Source organism: Anoplopoma fimbria, chromosome 8, assembly GCF_027596085.1.
Source record: "Anoplopoma fimbria isolate UVic2021 breed Golden Eagle Sablefish chromosome 8, Afim_UVic_2022, whole genome shotgun sequence".
In the NCBI taxonomy this organism is placed as follows: Eukaryota; Metazoa; Chordata; class Actinopteri; order Perciformes; family Anoplopomatidae; genus Anoplopoma; species Anoplopoma fimbria.
In genome coordinates this window covers 25,664,008-25,683,552 of record NC_072456.1, presented here as the reverse complement: position 1 = coordinate 25,683,552, position 19,545 = coordinate 25,664,008, and the positions used below count along the sequence as shown (strand labels likewise).

General features: G+C 39.5%; 2 protein-coding genes across 2 annotated transcripts; one reads left to right on the top strand and one right to left on the bottom strand.

The window, feature by feature from the left end:
• Window positions 1-1,217: 1,217 nt before the first annotated feature.
• Window positions 1,218-13,407, bottom strand: dhcr24 (24-dehydrocholesterol reductase). The gene is made up of 10 exons (XM_054603065.1): window positions 13,358-13,407; window positions 13,017-13,253; window positions 9,035-9,190; window positions 8,007-8,112; window positions 7,303-7,421; window positions 5,153-5,416; window positions 4,500-4,643; window positions 2,993-3,190; window positions 2,732-2,910; window positions 1,218-2,373 (listed from the first exon to the last, which is right to left on the bottom strand). Exons 2-10 carry the CDS (start codon window positions 13,245-13,247, stop codon window positions 2,220-2,222), a joined length of 1,551 nt encoding a protein of 516 aa, XP_054459040.1. The 5' UTR covers window positions 13,248-13,253; window positions 13,358-13,407; the 3' UTR covers window positions 1,218-2,219.
• Window positions 13,408-15,832: 2,425 nt separating this feature from the next.
• Window positions 15,833-18,506, top strand: si:dkeyp-51f12.2 (uncharacterized protein LOC100151460 homolog). The gene is made up of 2 exons (XM_054602150.1): window positions 15,833-16,146; window positions 18,269-18,506. The coding sequence occupies exons 1-2, from the start codon at window positions 15,833-15,835 to the stop codon at window positions 18,504-18,506; spliced, it is 552 nt and encodes a 183-aa protein (XP_054458125.1).
• Window positions 18,507-19,545: the final 1,039 nt, after the last annotated feature.

Here is a 19,545-nt window from a genome sequence, read left to right as displayed (position 1 = left end):
TTTAGAGTCATCAATGCACCTAAGCTGCATGTCTTTGGACTGTGGGAGGAAGCCGGAGAACCCGGAGAGAACCCACGCTGACACGGGGAGAACATGCAAACTCCACACAGAAGGTTGTCCAGCCGATTAATTGAACCCGGGCCCCTCTTGCTGTAGTAGTAGCTAACCACTACACCACTGTGCAGCCGGTAGTAGTAGTATTATTATTATTATTATTATTATTATTATTATTATTATTATTATTATTATTATTATTATTATTATTATTATTATTATTATTATTATTATTATTATTATATATATACTGTGATTCTTGTTACTTTGTTTGTCTAAAAACGTTTTTTTATTTAAACTCTGCGTTTGCCCCCCTGGCATGTTAGTTTGAATGTTTTTATTTTGCCGTTTCTTATTAACAATTTGTGAAATTGTTCATGTGCTATGTTCAATATAAAAAAAGGATTATGATTGACAGGTCTTGCTAAGGGAGATTATATAAAATATATCTGAAACATAATTCAAGATAGATAACATGATTACAAGTTATTATAACAATCCAACATATCAATAATTTAATTTCCACTTTTAGAATATCCAGAATTCAATTTATCATGCTTGTAATGTTAGAGTATATGTAGATATCTACAATGAACAATTGCCATTGGTGATAATTTAATTGTTGATATCAACAATTAACATTTTAAATAGTGAGAATTTAGTTATTATTTACATTATGGATATATATATACTTGGAATTATAACTCATCAAAATAAAATATATCTGTTATTGAAATTGAATAGAAGTTCATGGTAAAAGTTGACTGGTTTAATTAAGTTATAGTTATCTACAACGATCCACTATTAAGACATGAATTATTGGTATCATTTTGACAAGCGACATATTGATTAATATATTTAAATGTAATTGCTACTAGTCAAAATTACATAGTGGATATGTTGGAATAGTGGATATGTTGGCTTGGAATTGTAACTAGCCCAAAAACAATTGTTGATTTCTACTACCGCACCGCTACGGATTAAATGTTAAAAGGGCTCCTCCAACATACCGGCATATTTTGAAATTGTCCAATTAAGAAAAAGTAAAAACTTCTTAGTCTTTGGTTTGCTCTGATGCCTTTCCGATCACACAGGGACAACAAACAAACCCCCAAAAAGTTATTCCGTCAAGTTATTCAAACAAAATGAAATAAGTATTGATGAGCATATTCATTTATTTCACTATATGCCACAAATGAAAAGAGAAGTTGAAAGTTACAGAAAGAAAAGAGATCAGTTTTGCACTGGGCCGTTATTCAAATAGTCAAACAAATCTGCTCAGAGCAAATAAATTAGCTTTGACTATGTTCATGTGACAGCTGTGAAAACAATTATTACTACAGTGCTGCATTGTATTAAACCCCTCTACCGGCAACATGCCGAGGTGTCCTTGAGCAAGACACCTAACCCCAAGTTGCTCCCCGGGCGCTTCATTGCAGCCCACTGCTCCTCCGGGATGGGTTAAATGCAGAGAAATAATTTCCCCATTGTGGGACTAATAAAGGCTTAATTATTATTATTATTATTACCCCCCCCCAAAAAACCAATTTAAGAATCTATATTTAAAAAATGCATGAGAATGAAAGAATTTAAACTAATTAATTAAATCCTTACAAAGTCCTGATGATATGATTTTTTTTTAAATATCAGAATAGGCATCCTATGAGTAACAATATAGCTGGTTTGGTTTCTCTTTTTCAGATATTTATTACATAAGTATGTATTTTAAATATGTGCTTGACTTAAGTCATGTTTTCAAAGTGTATGGCACTTGTAGGTAATTATTAGGTAGTGAAACACGGCCAAAAATACACATTTAAAACCAAAACAAAAATAAAAAATATGGTCCAATTTGCTCCCATAAACTTACACTTAAGGCTTTTTTTTTTGGTAAAGCAATAAAGAAATGAAATGAGAACATGGATGTTGAAATAATCTATAGAGAAAGGGGGGGAAAAAACATATTCATGACATACAATACTTGTGCTCTTGCTTTGACAGAAGGGCCTTAAGACACAGCTTGGTTGCCGAAATTTAAGCCTTTAGCTTGTAGTACTGTGTGCAGAGAGCTTATTTCTGAGACGTATCTTTGTGTTAAACAGTTTGTTTTTGTGCTGCAGACACAGAGCCTCTGTGTCTGGGTACCAGTGATGTTGGGGGGGGGGTCAGTGTCGGGCGGATTTACAGATTTTGTCGTAAACCTCCGGGAAGGCCTCCTTACAGCCGAGTTCCTCCCTCAGTCTGTGATACAGCTGTCCGTCAAACATCTCCCAAAACTCCTCCCGGTCCATGTACACATCTGCATACAGCATCTGGAACCTGGAAGATTATTTGTTAAAAAGACAAAAGCACCATTTTAAAATTAAATATTGTGCTGCTGCAGAGATATAATCATATTTTACAGACTTAATAAAACAAATAATAATCATTGTTTGGTGCAGATCCCTGCAAGAATCACCCCATATTGTTTTTTCAATAAAAAATGTAAAATGTAAAAATTCCCTTTATTGCAAATTGCAAATGATATTGCAAGTTTCACAATTATTATTTTTTTCACAATCATTTAGGAACAAAACAAACCGGCTCCATCTCCCACTGTTAAAAATGAACAAATCGCCTATTGATTATAAGATATCACCTTACTAATGATAATTTTCACGTATTATTTCAGACTTACCCGTGCACGTCTCTAACAAACTTCTCCAGCTGACGTGTGGACGCTTTAGCTTCAAAGTGTTTGACTTTAGGTTCTCCATAAGCTCCGATGTCCACATACAGCTCCTCCTCCTGACCTTTGGGGTGGACCATCCCTCTGCCGGGGGGCAGCAGGAAGGGACACAGCCACAGAGGGTAAACCTGAAACAGCAGAGGACGCAGGAGATCAAACAGGACCGTAAACAGAAGGTTTGTAGTGGTTTCATTCACATCCGAGTCTTACGTCGATGTCCTCGTGGAAGCGCGTGATGGCAGCCTGCAGGTTCTTCATGGGAACCAGCATGTCCTGGACCACGTGGTGCTGTTCATACAGCCGTCTGATGGTCTCGCCCTGCGTGAGCTTCAACAGCGAGATCTTAGGAGGAACCATCCATCCAAAGAGCCAGCGGAATATCGGGTTGTTGCCGAAGGGAATGATATCCTGGAGAAAAGGACACAAATATACACAGAGAGAGAAGTACACAAACCGGTTAAAAGATGACGGTAGATTGGCGTTCCATGATGAATTCGGCTGTAACAATGAATTAGTTAGGAAAAAAATATATAATAACTAACAAGTCAGTTTTTTTTGTTTTTTTTACAAAATAGCCAAACATTTGCTGATATCTGCTCTCTTTCTTTGTTTTATAGAAATGAAAATGAAATATTCTTGGGTTTTGGGCTGTGAAATCAGAGGAAGTATTTTCACGATGTCAAGTTGGCTTCTGGAAATCTGTGTTGGACTTTTTTATACCATTTTCCAATTTTTTCAAGTCTAAATGATGTAGATAATTATCATTTTTTGCAGACCTATTAACCAAGATAAATGTGTAGGAATGAGCAATGTCAGTATTTCAAAATCATGGTGTTGACACACAAAAATAAATAAATAGTAATAATCATAACCCATTTTTTATTTTATTTCAGTCATCCCCTGTGTGATGACTTATTTAAAAAAAAAAAATAAATAAAGATGAGGAGGGTCTAAATAAAATGTTAATACTGTGATCCCCACCCCCCACCCAAATAATTGCATACAGTATTTTAACATTTAATATTACATGTGAATCATAATCATATTCTTGTCCCTCATATAATGTTTAATTCCTACATGAGGATAAAATTTGTCATAAAGTTGAAAGTAAATGAGACGCTGATACAATCCAGTTGCACTCCTCTAATATTCCAGCAGAGGGCAGTCACAACCTGCCAAATAATGTAAAACACTCTCCTCTCACATCTCCATGTCAAACACAACACAAATTGAAAAAGCATAGTTCAGCCCAGATATTGTCTGCCTTTTCCTCTGAATCCTCTACAGAAAAAAACACCTTTTAAAAAACAGGGAGCACCCAAAAGCCCAGAGCTAGGCTCCTGTAGGTATCTAGCCAAACCAATGCTATGCATAATTCATCACACCACTTACTGAAACAAAAAAAAGGATGCCAAGCCCTTCTCACTAATGGCTAATGGTGTGTGTGTGTGTGTGTGTGTGTGTGTGTGTGTGTGTGTGTGTGTGTGTGTGTGTGTGTGTGTGTGTGTGTGTGTGTGTGTGTGTGTGTGACAGAGAAAGAGCATTAGAGTGTACTAAAGAGAAGTTAGCAAGGAGTTGATGAGATGATGACGAGCTAATATCTGGAAGAAATGTGCAGTAACTTAATGTGTGTGTGTGTGTGTGTGTGTGTGTGTGTGTGTGTGTGTGTGTGTGTGTGTGTGTGTGTGTGTGCGTGTGCGTGTGGTTTTGTGAGTACCTGAAGCTCCCAGAAGATGCTGCGTGTGTGTCTGTGGTAGTACTGTCTCAGAGGGATGTATTCCACTCCGGCCTGGTCGTCTTTCAGGTAGCCCTCCACGTGTTTGAAGAACCAGGGTTTAAAGTGAAGGCCGATTCTGTTGATCTGACGTCAGAGAGGATGAAGGGAGGTTAAAAGGGAAACTTTGATATTTTTCAACCTATCATCACATGTGTTTTGTCTAAGTGACTAATCAACTTTCTGAATTGGTCCAGTATTGAGGGAGAACCAGGCGGCAACATCTGGTTTCTGCCTAGTGAAGCCGATGAGGAAGTGTCTTAAAGCTGCATTCTCTCTCTGTCCATCAGGGGGCGACTCCTCTGGTTGTATAGAAGTCTATGAGAAAATGACTCTACTTCTCTCTTGATTTATTCCCTCAGTAAACATTGTAAACATGAGTTTATGGTCTCAATCTCTAGTTTCAAGTCTTCTTCAATACAGCATGATGTTCATTTAGTAAATGATGCTCCATTTAAAGTCAAACAGACCATAAAGCAGGGTATGATTTAGAGCGGGGCTTATTGTGCTTGACAGGTTGCTGCCGCCAACAGCGCTGTATACGGCGTCTGATAAAACACGTGAAAACAAGTCAAACACGCTCACAAACACCTCACCTTATCAGACTCGGCGTGGTCGGTCATTGTTCCCGTCATGATGACGGCGGTGTCCCGAGAGTACTGGAGGCCCTCTACGAACGTGTTCTGCCGGTTCTCCGACGCCTCAGTGAAGCGCTTACAGATGTTCTCCAGCCCTCTGACCGGCTCGTAGTGCAGCTTCACCCAGGGTTTAGCCGGCACTATTTTAATCTCTGCTGCAACCAGGAACCCCAGAGTTCCACAGGACCACGGGACGGCGTGGAACAGGTCCGAGTTCTCCTCCTACGAGACAGAAAGAATGTATATTGTGTATTTGAACAAGAACAAACTGCACATTTATAAATGTGGTCTCTGCCTTCTGGGTTTCTAACGTTTGGCTATTTGCAACCATGTTGGCTTTGACCATTAAACCATTAGCAAACCGCCCACCACTTCATCTTCTCCACAAGATGACAACTCTTTTGCTTACTTTATGAGACAATTGCACAACATTTTACTGCAACTCTGGGGCTACTATCACAAGCACAACCAAGTCTGGCCTCCTTTTACATTAGCGACCATTTGAAAATGATTAGTGGAGGACGAGACTCTCGCACGATCTTGGGATATCGTGAGAATTCAGCTGCTGTGCAAGGTGACGGAGCTGAGGCATTCAGTGTCAAATAGACCATAAATCAGGGTATCCTTTAGGGCGGGGCTACCTTGTGTTTGACAGGTCGCTGACCCAGCGTTGTCCGGTCTGAGAGTTGTCTGTGTTTTCGTCTTAGTGCTTTCACCCTTTCACAGTGTGTTTCAGTTCATGAAAGTTAATTGTAACCATTGTGGTTGCTTAAAATGTCTCATTCAGAGTTTGGTTGTATTGAGCAAACAGTGGACTGCTGTTTTGAAGCTTTCAAGGCTTCAAAACAGCAGTCCACAAACCAATGAGTGATGTCACGGTTACTATGACTACTTCTCATTCTATGAGTAGAACTGATATGTCAGTTTGGAGAAAGAGAGGATGTGGATACTTTTCATTATAAGGGGTCTAACATTATCTCACTTTATTATGAATGATAAGATAACTTGCAGTGATGTTAAATGCGTCACATAGATGTGACTTAACACATGTATAGATCGACCTGGACTTTGCTTCTTCCAGGTAAAGCTAGATTGAGCCTGAGCTGAAGCCTGTTCTCTCTTTCAGTGACAGCGCTAATGACTGTTCATTTGGTAGCTCTTGGTACAAAAATAGAAAACAGCTGGAATGTTTCCGTAAACAGGAAGTACCATTTGTTATGTGTTTCTTTTTAATCTATTTTGGCAATTCCATCGGGATTTGAGTTGCGTTAAAGTATTGCCACATTAACATTTTAAGCTTGAAATCAGGGTCGAGCTGAGACGTTATGGAGGAGGGTTGTTGTTAGTTGCTTCCAGATGATGTGATGATGGTGTTGCCGTGGTGATCCATGGTTAAACATGAGTGAACTTTGTGATACCTTACATTACATTACATTACATTACATTACATTACAGTCATTTAGCAGACGCTTTTATCCAAAGCGACTTACAGGAAGTGTATTCAACATAGGTATTCAAGAGAACTACTAGTCACCAGAAGTCATAAGTGCATCTCCTTTCTTAAACAAGCATCTCAAAGCATAAACCAGAGCAAAAGTATAGTGCAGAGGCAAATTAATACGAAAACAATAATTGCAACAGACTAATCCGAATATAATAAGTGCTACAAACTACTACGAATAGGATAAGTGCAGTAAACAAATACAAATTCAATAAGTGCAGCGAACTGATACGAATACAGTGAGTGCAACAACTAATATGAATACAATAAGTGCTTAGCGGAAGGCTCAGGGTAGTACTTCTTGAAGAGGTGAGTTTAAAGATGGGCAGCGACTCTGCTGTCCTGAGGTCAGTGGGGAGTTCATTCCACCACTGAGGGGCCAGGACAGAAAGAAGCTGTGACCGGGTGGATCGGCCGCAGGGACCTCTGAGCGACGGGGCAACCAATCGCCCCGAGGCAGCAGAGCGACTCTTAAAAACAAGAGTCAAGATTGTGTGCTAAGTAGCCCACTAATCTCACTTCATGTTACAGGGCTCCTGAACACACACACACACACACACACACACAACGTCACACACACACACACACACACACACAAAATACTCACCTCAGTGCAGCGAACCAAGCTGCCATCAGCTAAAACCAGTTCAAACGCTACGCAGATGTGCTGAAACAGCCCGTAAATGTGAGAGGATGACTCGATGCCTGTACCCATCACCAAACCACCTGAGAGAGGAGAGAGAATTAAAGAGTCGTAAATTCAATATCTTTCCAGTTGGGCACACACACACACACACACACACACACACACACACACACGCACACACACACACACACACACACACACACACACACACAAAACACACACACACACGCACACACACACACAAGCACAAAGCAGCGCTTGCCTGCTGGGAGATTAGTATGTATGTGCATGTGTGGACATCAGGATAAATGAATGTAACCGCTGCCTGATGGGAAAATATTAGATTGCTGATGCGCAGTTTATGGCATCAGGGAATCCATTATGAAACCCGATCCAGGGGTGCTTCCAACGCTGCAGCCATTTCCTCCCAGTTTCATCTCTTGAGCTACAACGTCAGTCCTCTAACACGATTAGAGAAGTCGCTGGTGCTCTGAACAGGATACAGTGATTGATGGAGGAGATGGAGGATCTGCCTCACGGAGAACAATGAGCTGTGGAAATCATCAGCACGTCTCTATTTCTAGACACCAGAAGAAGAGGCCACAGCTGAGGCCACTCTGTGATGGTTCGCCGGAAAAGAAATCCACAGTAATAGAGCGACGTACCCACAGTGAGGTCATCCAGCTCGGGCAGCACCGGCAGCGTCCAGCCAATGGAGGTGAGGAGAGCGGTCACCTGACCCATGTTGGCCAGAGGCTCAACTCTCACCACCTAAAAAACAAAGACCTCTATGAGTGAAGATCAGCTATTTGACTGTCAATGCAAAATTCAGCCAGGTACATTTTAATAAGTAGTGTTTTTAATGGCCAGTGTGCTGCATTTCAGGGTATCTATCAGCAGAAATTTTAAATAAAATATTCACAATATATGTTTTCGTTAGCGAAAAAATACCTAAAACTAAGAATTGTTGTGTTTTCCTGAGCCTAGAATGAGCCTGTTGTCCGATACAGTTGGAGAGTGAAGGGAGCAATGTGCAACCTCAGTGAAAACTGATACAACAATGTTAGTCTTACATCTGTCATCGTGTCATTATTGCTTTTGGTTTATAATAACACCAGGCTATAAATCCTGAACTCTGGGAACCTGACGCCCCTGCTGATTAACAGAGGCAGCCGGATGGTCACACAGCTATCATACACACCCCCAGTTTAGCCAAATATATTATTAAGAGAAAACTAGTGAAATGGTATGATTATTAATCAAAGTGTCCCTTCAAATTTAATGGTTTTAATAGGCTGGCTGCTGGCCGTCTTTACAATTGCCTGATCTGATCTGAAGTTATAATCTTCACTGTGTTTGCCAACTTAGTTTAGTGTTTTAGTATACTAAAACACTAAACTAAGTTGGCAAACACAGTGAAGGTTATAACTTACAAACACACCATGACCACACCAACTTAAGAGACAGGAAGTGTGTACCATTTTAAACCACTGCTGAGTTTGTAATGCACTGTCTTTGTTATAGAGCAACTTTGATTGCACTCATCAAAGGAACAATAGATCTCAGGACTCAGATCAGATCAGGCAATTGTAAAGACAGCCAGCAGCCGCACTCACAAAGACAAAGATAACATGCAGGTGTAATGTTTACCATGGTGGAGCTGAGGCTGATGGGATTGATTGAGTCCTCCTACCTGCCTCTTCGTGTCCACCTCCAGGATGTCCATCATGTTGATCATGATGTTCTTGTTGGTTTTCTTGTATTTCCCCACCCGGAGAGACACGGTGAGCCAGCCGGGTCGACCCGTACACATTTGGGTCTTTCTGCCGTCCTTACTCCACTCGCGCACCTAGAAACGTGTGATAAAAACAAAGAACACATTATCATCTCTTCAGTGAGCCGACCTTGTACCTCTTTACTTATAGCCATCATCAACGTTGTCAAGGCTTTTCTTGGTAGACTGAAGACCTTGGCAGCTCATTTTTACTCCTCAAAGTATATCTTTTGAAGACTTATCTTCACAGTTCATTCACTGGACCATGGAGGACCCATATGTGAATTTCTGTCATTATTCCTTTACACATTATTGACTAACGCTCAGTTTGATTTACCTCTACTTCACGTCAGATTCCTCTCTCCTGACCAAATCCTTCTAGGAATCAAGGTATCAGGTGTCTGTCTTGTCTGCTCTCAGTGTTCTCTCCCTCTTACAGAGTCAGCATTTTGTCAGACTATGAACTGATTGCCTAAACTCACACAAACTTGCAAAGATCTAAACTGTACGACAGCACAGAGACAAGTAGAAAAGTTAAGGACTTAAGAAAATAGGAAAAAAAACGCTTTAGTACTTTAAAGTGCCATATAAGCTCATGATATTTACCTCATTTATGTACTGATTCAATGCATTGATCACTTTCATTATACCATTTTGAAATAAACAATTAAAAACGACTTAGTGTGCCGAAGTTCAAAAGTTCAGCCATTTCTCTAACAGGCATATATAAAACAACATACAGCTAACACATATTGTATCGGACTTAATTTTCAGAGTATGTGGACACTGTATTTTGTGTTTTGATTGTTGCACAACCAAACCATAAGGTAAGTAGTTGCTTCACTGTGGTAGGTGATTCACAGTGATCATGAACTTGCAGGCCCAACTTATCCAAATCCAAAGAAATGGATGTGCTTTTAATCAGCCGTCTTATTTAAAATTACACAACAAGCATACGTTTTAATTACCACGTATAATGTAGTTATTATATGACAGCCATGGCCAGTCGTGGCTCTTTATGGTTGGTGATTTAAAAAATGAATTACAAGCCAGTTCAAACTGTTCCAACAAAATGTTATCTACTGTGTGTATCCAGAGCGAAAGGTGAGTAGATATTAAAAACTTGTGTAATAATTAATTTATGACATAACAGAGATAAAGCAACACTTTCTTACATCACAATGCACTGCTAGCAAAGTTGCTTTGACTCCATGTATTTCATGTAGTTAAAAACATCACTGTCCGAGTTTTAAAACACAAATGGTCACTATGAGTCATGATTCTTTGCAAAACAGGTAACTCCTCATTCTATCGTAGTAGGCATCATGTAGGCCAGAGATACTCAACTTGTTTTACCAGGGTGGCCACTTATTTAAAAATGACAAGAGGCCAAATTGAAATCGGTCGGATATAATGTCCGTTTTATTGCCAAAAAATTGGGCAGGCTATATAAAGAATAATATCATCAAGGCATGTCGATTTATAGCCTGGTGTTTTTAATTAAAAGGTTGGCAGGTGACAGAACAATTAAACATTGCATTTTAAAGGGTCTATAATGCAAGGCCAAAGTAAATAAACACATAACAGACATTCAAGGCTTTTTAAAGGGATAGACAATTGTTTCAACTAGTCACCAATCAGCAATAAAAAATAAAATCACTGTGAAGCAATTAAAATGCGTTCTTCCTTCCCCAAGGCGGCTTTCTAGCAATGCGGTTCTGCAGGGAGAAGCCTCTCTCCGCTGGCACAAACACAGGCTACCTTTGCCAGTTTGACCCACTATTTCCGCGTAATCTCTTATGAGCATCTCGCAGGCCGATGAAAAATGCAAGCCCCCGTAACTGCGGAGGGCTGTCATCATAAGCATGCGCTGCTTTTTCTGTGGAGAACCAGCGCCTAATATAAACACATAACAGACATTCAAGGCTTTGGGAAGACAATGTTTCACCTAGTCACCAATCACAATTAAAACAAAACACTCAATAAGTTGATCGTGGAACTTTCTATTAGCTGGATAAACGTGAATTTTATCACGAGTGACTTGGAAAGCTGTATGTATAAATATGTACAGTACCAGTCAAAAGTTTGGACACACCTTCTCATTCAACTACTTTGAAGAATCTAAAATATAAAACATATTCTGGTTTGTTGAGCATTTGTTTGTTTACCACATAATTCCATATGTGTTCCTTCATAGTTTGGATGTCTTCAATATTAATCTACAATGTAGAAAAAAAGAAAAAGAAAGAAAAACCATTGAATGAGAAGGTGTGTCCAAACTTTTGACTGGTACTGTATATGTATATGTGGTCAGTAAAGGTAATTATGATTATGATCAACTCCATATGGTTTATTGAATTGAATCTGCAGCTGCATCATAACTTTTCCATGGTGTTAAAATCATTAAGAATGATACCATTTAAATTATTTCAGCACAACAAATGAGAATAAACATCATAATGCACACGCACACAAAAGCTTGTAGGCCTACTACTGCTTGAGGACTTTGACATATGCAATACCTAAACAAGACCTTGACCTGAACCTGATTCTTACCTGAACCTTAAAACCAAGGCTGATATAGGTTTTCTCGTACTTATACCTACATAACAGTCGACTCAATTCTTTACTTTTATTTGTCCAGCTTTGTTGTCCTTGCTTTTTGCTGTTATGTCTATATACAGTACCAGTCAAAAGTTTGGACACACCTTCTCATTCAATGGTTTTTCTTTCTTTTTATTATTTTCTACATTGTAGATTAATATTGAAGACATCCAAACTATGAAGGAACACATATGGAATTATGTGGTAAACAAACAAATGCTCAACAAACCAGAATATGTTTTATATTTTACATTCTTCAAAGTAGTTGAATGAGAAGGTGTGTCCAAACTTTTGACTGGTACTGTATGTGTAAGTACATTGGGAGCAATGCAAAACAAATAAGTCAAATTCCTTGTATGTGCACACATACTCTGGCCTTTCTATAACTTTATATTGACAATAGTAACACAAAATAGAGCTAATATAATATATTAAATGTATATGAATGATCCTTATAATATTGGGGAATATTGTTTGGGTTTAATCAGTTATACATCTCTCTGTATTCACTCCCTGAATAGAGTAGTTTGACCTCATGTTGACCAAGCCTTTGAGGGTCTTTCCCAAAGTGAGGACCCTAAAAACTCTAATTGGTCCTCACAAAAGGTAGCTGGACAAGAATGCACACACACACACACACACACACGCACACACGCACACACACACACACACACACACACACACACACCTGTAAGAATCACTCAAAGGTAGCTGTACAGGTAGCTGTACACACACACACACACACACACACACACACACACACACACACACACACACACACACACTCACTCAAAGGTAGCTGTACACACACACACACACACACACACACACACACACACACACACACACACACACACACACACAAAAGGTAGCTGTACAAGCACACACACACACACACACACACACCTCACTCAAAGGTAGCTGTACACACACACACACACACACACACACACACACACACACACACACACACACACACACCTGTAAGAATCACTCAAAGGTAGCTGTACACACACACACACACACACACACACACACACACACACACACACACACACACACACACACACACACACACAGAATCACTGAAAGGTAGCTGTACACACACACACACACACACCTGTAAGAATCACAGATGATGAAGATAATGATGAAGAAGATGATGAAGATGATGAAGATGATAATGATGATAATAATGATGATGAAGATGATAATAATGATGATAATGATGATGAAGATGATGAAGATGATAATAATGATGAAGATGAAGATGATGAAGATGATGAAGATGACTCACCTGTCTCTGGATGTCTCTCACGCGCTGGTCGTGTAGTTTGGGTGCAGAACACATCTTGAAAATGATCCACGCTCGCACATAATAGTACACGTCGAACACGACCGACAGCGGCAGCAGGAACAGACACACGAAGATCCACCTCTGGTGCACCATCACATAATCTACACCTTTCACCCGGACCCACAGCAGCAACGTGGCCACCAGACCGGCCAAATACAGCAGGGAATCCATCGTTTTCTGCACAGATTATCATGCACAATGTGTTGTTTCTATCTGCAAACAAAGAGTATCAATCAGGCTTTAATTCAGTCCAACTACAACTGAGATTGATGGTGTCAAACCTGCAGAAACAGAGAACTCCCGATCACCTCCCCTGTGACTATTTTCCATCTGGCCGCTCGGCTCCTCCTCCGCTCGGCGCTGATTGGTTAAACCCGATAACAAGGCGGGACCGAGCGCCGCACGCTGCACGCTGATTGGTCAACGCGGTGACGCCCTCTCTGAGGTTTGACCAATCAGGGAGCAGAGAGGCTGTCACACCATGGCTCTGTTACAGCACTGTGCCCATATCAGCCAACATGAGGTCAAACTACCCTGTTCAGGGAGTGAATACAGAGATATATATATATAACTGATTAGACCCAAACAATATGGTCATTCATATACATTTAATATATTATATCAGCTCTATTTTGTGTTACTATTGTGAATATAAAAGTATAGAAAGGCCAGAGTTTTTACAAAATACTGACTGAGGTTACTGAGTTCAGCTTCATTTGCCAAGTATGTGTGCACATACAAGGAATTTTCCTTTTTTTATACATAAATAGACATAACAGCAAAAATCCAGGACAACAAAGCTGGACAAATAAAAGTAAAGAATAGAGTCGACTGTTATGTAGGTATAAGTATGAGAAAAAATAGGTGTAGGCGTCTAACCTATGTATAAATGTTATATAGGCCTAAATATATATATTAAAAAAACAGCAATAACTAACAATGAAAATAAAAAATAAAACGACAAGTCAAGTGTTCTGTAGTTGTAAAGTATTTTAAAAAAAAACTAAAACCTACCTTAAAAAAGAAAATAAAGAAAATAAAGCTTTTTTTAAATAAAGTTTATCTTTTTATATGTTCTATATAATTAAATAAATTCAGATTCAAGTTCATAAAACAGGACATGACCTGAGTGTCCTCAGTAGTTGTAGCTATAGGTCCTGATTCATTGCCTTCAAAGCAACGTCGAAACATCAAACAGTGTCTTTCTGTCAAGTCTAGATAGTAAGATACCAAATATGACTTTAATAAATTCTGTGGGTTGTTCATCGGCCCATTTGGTCAACAATAGAAACTGTACATATTGTACAAATATGTCTAATATCTCCCTTGCCATGTAAATATGCCCAACCTCCGCTGTTGCACCAGTGGTGATATATTACTCTGAAGAATTTGTGGTATTTGCCAAATATTACGTAAAGTCAATGTTTCTCAGAAAAGGGTATGTGACTATTTCGAGCATCCTTCATAGTCACAGTACTACATTTAATTCCAGCTATTATGACCATTTTAATAAATCATGCTTTGTGGCTTGTATCCAGCAGAAATGCAGAAATACTGATCCGCTGTCCGTATACCGACACTTGTAATATTATTGGTTGTGTCTCTAATAAATCCCCAGTAGTGGTTGAGACTCACAAAATCCACTGAATATAAATGACAATTGCTGTTTCTGTGTTAAACCTACACAACACCATACTGTGGAGTCTCTCTGCTATAAGAATCATATTCGACTGTAACAGCTTGTGACAGCAAAGGCAAAAAAACTGAGCCTCTTCACATATTGATCTCCACTCAGCCTTGCAGTTTGACGTAAAATCTAGCATTCAATTATTAATTAGATATCCAGGAAAATACCAAAATGAACTATTAGACTCAGGGTTCTCTCAACTGTCTCTGTGTATATCTGTAACATTTAATTGTACACTTGCACTCTATTTATATTCTAGTATACCGTGTCAAATTAATATTTATTGCAAGGAGCAGAAAAATAACACACTGCTGTTGGTTTAAACTTTAAAGTATGTTGAACGTCCCAATCAATCATATGAAAGCAGATTTCTGTCTTTGGCTTTTGCAAATAAACTCAACTACCAAACATTCAACTCTTTTTCTCTATTTGAATGTTGTAACCTGACACAATGAGGCTAAAAAAGCAAGAATGAAGGCCTAAAGTCCACTCTATTTCTTGTCCAATATGTCCATTTATGTTAAGAGAAATTGCTGTCTCTCACACACAAACACACACACACACACACACACACACACACACACACACACACACACACACACACACACACACACACACACACACACACACACACACACACACACACACCCATCAGACACATTAGACAGAGGGAGGGTGGGGCGCCAGTAAAGATTTCTTAATGGGCTCTGCCGTCCTCTTGTCCATCTGCTCTGATGACAAACACAGCTCGTCCTGATGCGCATCAAAGCCTTCACCGGTTTCTTTTTTCTTTTTTTCACCGACAAAACTATTCATTTTAACACTTTTACCAACAAGCTGGAGATCTACAGAGTGAGGACTAACACTTTATGATCAGCAGTTTGTTTTTTCTAGTATGGAAGATGGAAAATATGGGAACAAATAAGTAAGATTCTTTTTTTTTAATATATATATCCTTCAGGACTTCTGTATCTGTGGAGTAAATATTTTTGGATGTCTGGTCAGAGTCAGCATCAGCCGGTCACAGCCTTGAAAGTAACCCCAGACACAGTCACGGTCCTGCAGGAGGATGCCTTCCCTGCACCACGGAACAATCTTCATCGGAGCCTTCCTCATCGTGACCGGAGGCTCCACAGCCTTCCTGGCCTCGTCCCAGAGCCGCCTGCAGGCGTTCTCCCTCTGCTGCGTGGTGCTCGGGGTGGTCATGCTCATCCTGGGGCTGTTCTGGGCCATGAACAGCAAGAGTGCCGCCAACTACAACCACCGGGAGTTCGACCCAGAGTGTCCACATTATCCGTACGACTACCCCAACTTCGGCGGCCATGCCCTCTTCACACCCCCGGGGAACCGCTTCCCAGAATCCCAGTCGGTGTTCCTGCCAAGGTGGGTTGAAAAACAATAACATGTTTAGATTTATTTACTGTTTTGCACAGTTTTATTATTTCTATGTATGGAATATTTTATATTGAAGACAGAAAATTGTAAAAAGTGTATTAAAAGGATTTCTTCCCTGTATTTGTAAAGAAAACCAGTTTATTTAACACAAAGAATACATTTTATAAAGGCCCTAAACACTGTTACTGTCCACTACATTATTATTATTATTATATTTCAGGGTCCTTTAGAGAAACATCTTTTTCTACATCTGTTTGCACACAGACCCGAAACAACTTCACCTTTTCAAGAGAAAAGTCCACTTTCCTTTTATTTCCCATTAATTCTGGTCTAATATGGCCGTGTTCCGCCCTTGATGACACAGCCCACAGGCGAGATACACAGATATCTAAATATAACCACGACAAAAAAGAAAGTTAAAGATATCGATTGAAATTTAAGGAGATACATTTATTTATTTTTTAGGCGAAATAATTCATACCACCCTCATGTCTGTACACTAAACGGTGACGTAGAGTAGTCACGACTGGCCCCGGTGTAGGCCTTTGGTATTTCCTTGTTGTGAAACACACACACACACACACACACACACACACACACACACACACACACACACACACACACACACACACACACACACACACATACACCATGGTATCGTCAAATAGAGAGTTGACATTTGACAACCTCAACATGCATATTGAACATGTTTTTTTTATTGTTATCTGACAAAAAAAAAGCAAACTAAATAAGAAAATATTAATTTAATTGAATATTGTTTTTAATAGTTGATTTTATAGTTTATGTAGATTAATCATATCATATCGTTATAAATTGATACTGACTATTTGGCATTTCTCATGTACACAAAATCTACATTTATGCAGTTGGACCGCATTACATACTATATTTTAATAATATTAAGTATGAAAAGTATATTAGTATGCAATTTCCAACAAAGGAAACAACAGTGTTTCCTGTCAGGTTCCAGTAACCTCCTAGTGTCTCTGCTGGTTACCTTTGGACAGGGCCAGGTTTCCCCCTATTTCCAGTCTTTATGCTAAGCTAAGCTAAGCTAACAGGCTGCTGACGGTAGGACCCCTAGTCTTCACGTCTTAAAGAGACATGCAACAACCAGTAGGAGACTCAGAATCAACACAAAGACAACTACTGCAAAGAAACAAAACATACCAAAATAACTCAGAAGAAATGCAAAAAAGCTTAAAAAAGACACAAAGAGACCAAAGACAGACTCGCAATGGCCATGAAAATGGGCAAAACAACCACAAAGAGACTTTAAATGACCACAAACAGACACAAAATTACATAAAAGAGACACAAAACAACTACAAAGAGACACTAGGCAACTACAAAATGACTTAAACCAACTACAAAGAGACACCAGGCAACTACAAAATGACTTAAACCAACTACAAAGAGACACCAGGCAACTACAAAATGACTTAAACCAACTACAAAGAGACACCAGGCAACTACAGTGAGAATCAACCACAAAGAGACACAAACCAAATATAACGAGACTCAAAACAACTACAAATAGATACAAAACTAAGCAAAAACAGGCCAAACAACTATAAAGTATTTTTGACTTGCTCTTACGTACGTCTCATAATTGTCTCATAATCTCCCCCCTGTGCATAAAAATAGAGTGGTATCGATCTTTTCGTCTAACTCTCAGCAAGAAAATGAATGCATGTATTTCCCGTATGTCAAACTAATCCTTTAACTAAGAAGGATTCAGGAGCTGGTGCTGTCGTATTTCCAAAGACTCAGATGCAGATTTAATGTAAACCAAGACATTCGATTGTCTCCTGCCGTTCGGTTAAAGGTTTGTATACATGGCTCAAATTTACGACTGTAATTCAAAAGCTTTTTATCTTCCGGCAGAGCCAATATGTCCATTATACCTCTGTGAAACCCAACACTACACATCCTGTATTTGTCAGGAAACACAACTACAGACAGAACACGACTCGATCTGCTATCATCTGATCTCTACACCCTGCTGCAACAACTATATCGTACTTCTGTTTCCACACGTTTGTTTGCATATGTTTTTTTTCTCTGTTACTGTTTTTCTCGGGTGCAGGACGATGGAGCGCCACAGGCAAGGTGCTCGGGCTGAGGATTTCGACTACCCTCCCATGGACCCTAGTGGTTTCAGTCCGACGCCTCACCCTCCCCTGTGGCAGGAACCCCCGCCTCCCTACGAGGTCGCCATCAAGACCACGTGCAGCTCCACACACCTGCGGCGCGCATACTCGGACACACACCTGGCCTCGGAGCCCCTGTTTGGACGCTCAAGAGAGATCAGCTTTGAGGTGTGACGCTGGACGATACGGACACCCCAACTCTCATCTGTGCATCTGATCGGAAGATAAATAGTCATGAGACGGGGGCTTTTACTCAGACTCTGCAATAGCTGTTCCCATGACAGCAACAAACTCTATCAAACACTCGAAGCATGCTTCTTTCTGATGGTGACCAGTGGGTCCTAGCATGCTTTCCCCAAAGTTAACTGTACTTACAAATCAGGTGTAAAAGCATATCTTAATGTATGGTGAAAATGAAAGGTAGGTCACACTGAATTCAGCCAGAGCAGAACAAAATAAAGCACCAAAATGGAAGAGTAAAAAAAAACGATAAGTCGTGGTTTTTAGGGGGAGACTATGTGAGACTATGTGTTTTTTTGCAAGTCACAGCGACTTCCAGCCTCTATGCTAAGCTAAACTAAGCTAACACATAACAAAAAACATCAAGCACACATCCATTCACAATGAAGAAGATTCATTTAAACAAACAGCTGTGATGTTCACTGACCAAGGGCAGCAGATTTTTTACGTATCAGGCATGTGGACATAAAAATGAGATAAGGGGTAACTCCTATGTTGGTGTTCTTCTTTGCATCTAATTGTGTCTAACCCCTAACCTCTAATCAGTTATGAGATTGAATTTCATTAGACATCTTTGAGGTTATATGAAGTATCTTATTTGCTTGCAAAGAAAGTTGGCTTTTCTAAAGTAAAATATTTTCTTACAGGCAGTCGGTCAATTAGCTTTTGCTACCTGGTAGCTGACACAATCGCTTCCATGTATGGTGGAAACCTGGTCCCAAATTATATTTATGAACTGTATTTAATTGGAATTAAAATACAGGAAATAATAATAATACATGCTTATTTAGTACAGTCACAAAAGTTATTTGCAGAGGATACTGATACAATTAGCTTAATATTGAGTCAGGGGTCCTTACCTTTGTAATAGCAGGATTTCACCTGGAGCAGGTGAGTTTAAAGGGAAAGTTTTGAGGTCCTTCTTCATAGTCAGTGTTTTACTACAGTAGATGGAGTTTGGAGAAACAGTCAG

Bases quoted from the DNA above. Each gene is read 5' to 3' on its own strand.
- si:dkeyp-51f12.2 (XM_054602150.1), top strand. From the start codon at position 15,833: ATGCCTTCCCTGCACCACGGAACAATCTTCATCGGAGCCTTCCTCATC. The intron at 16,147-18,268 runs GTGGGTTGAAAA...TCTCGGGTGCAG, and splicing joins CAGTCGGTGTTCCTGCCAAG to GACGATGGAGCGCCACAGGC.
- dhcr24 (XM_054603065.1), bottom strand. From the start codon at position 13,247: ATGGATTCCCTGCTGTATTTGGCCGGTCTGGTGGCCACGTTGCTGCTG. The intron at 5,417-7,302 runs GTGAGTATTTTG...TCTGTCTCGTAG, and splicing joins GCTTGGTTCGCTGCACTGAG to GAGGAGAACTCGGACCTGTT. The intron at 3,191-4,499 runs GTACTCACAAAA...CCTTTTCTCCAG, and splicing joins GCATCTTCTGGGAGCTTCAG to GATATCATTCCCTTCGGCAA.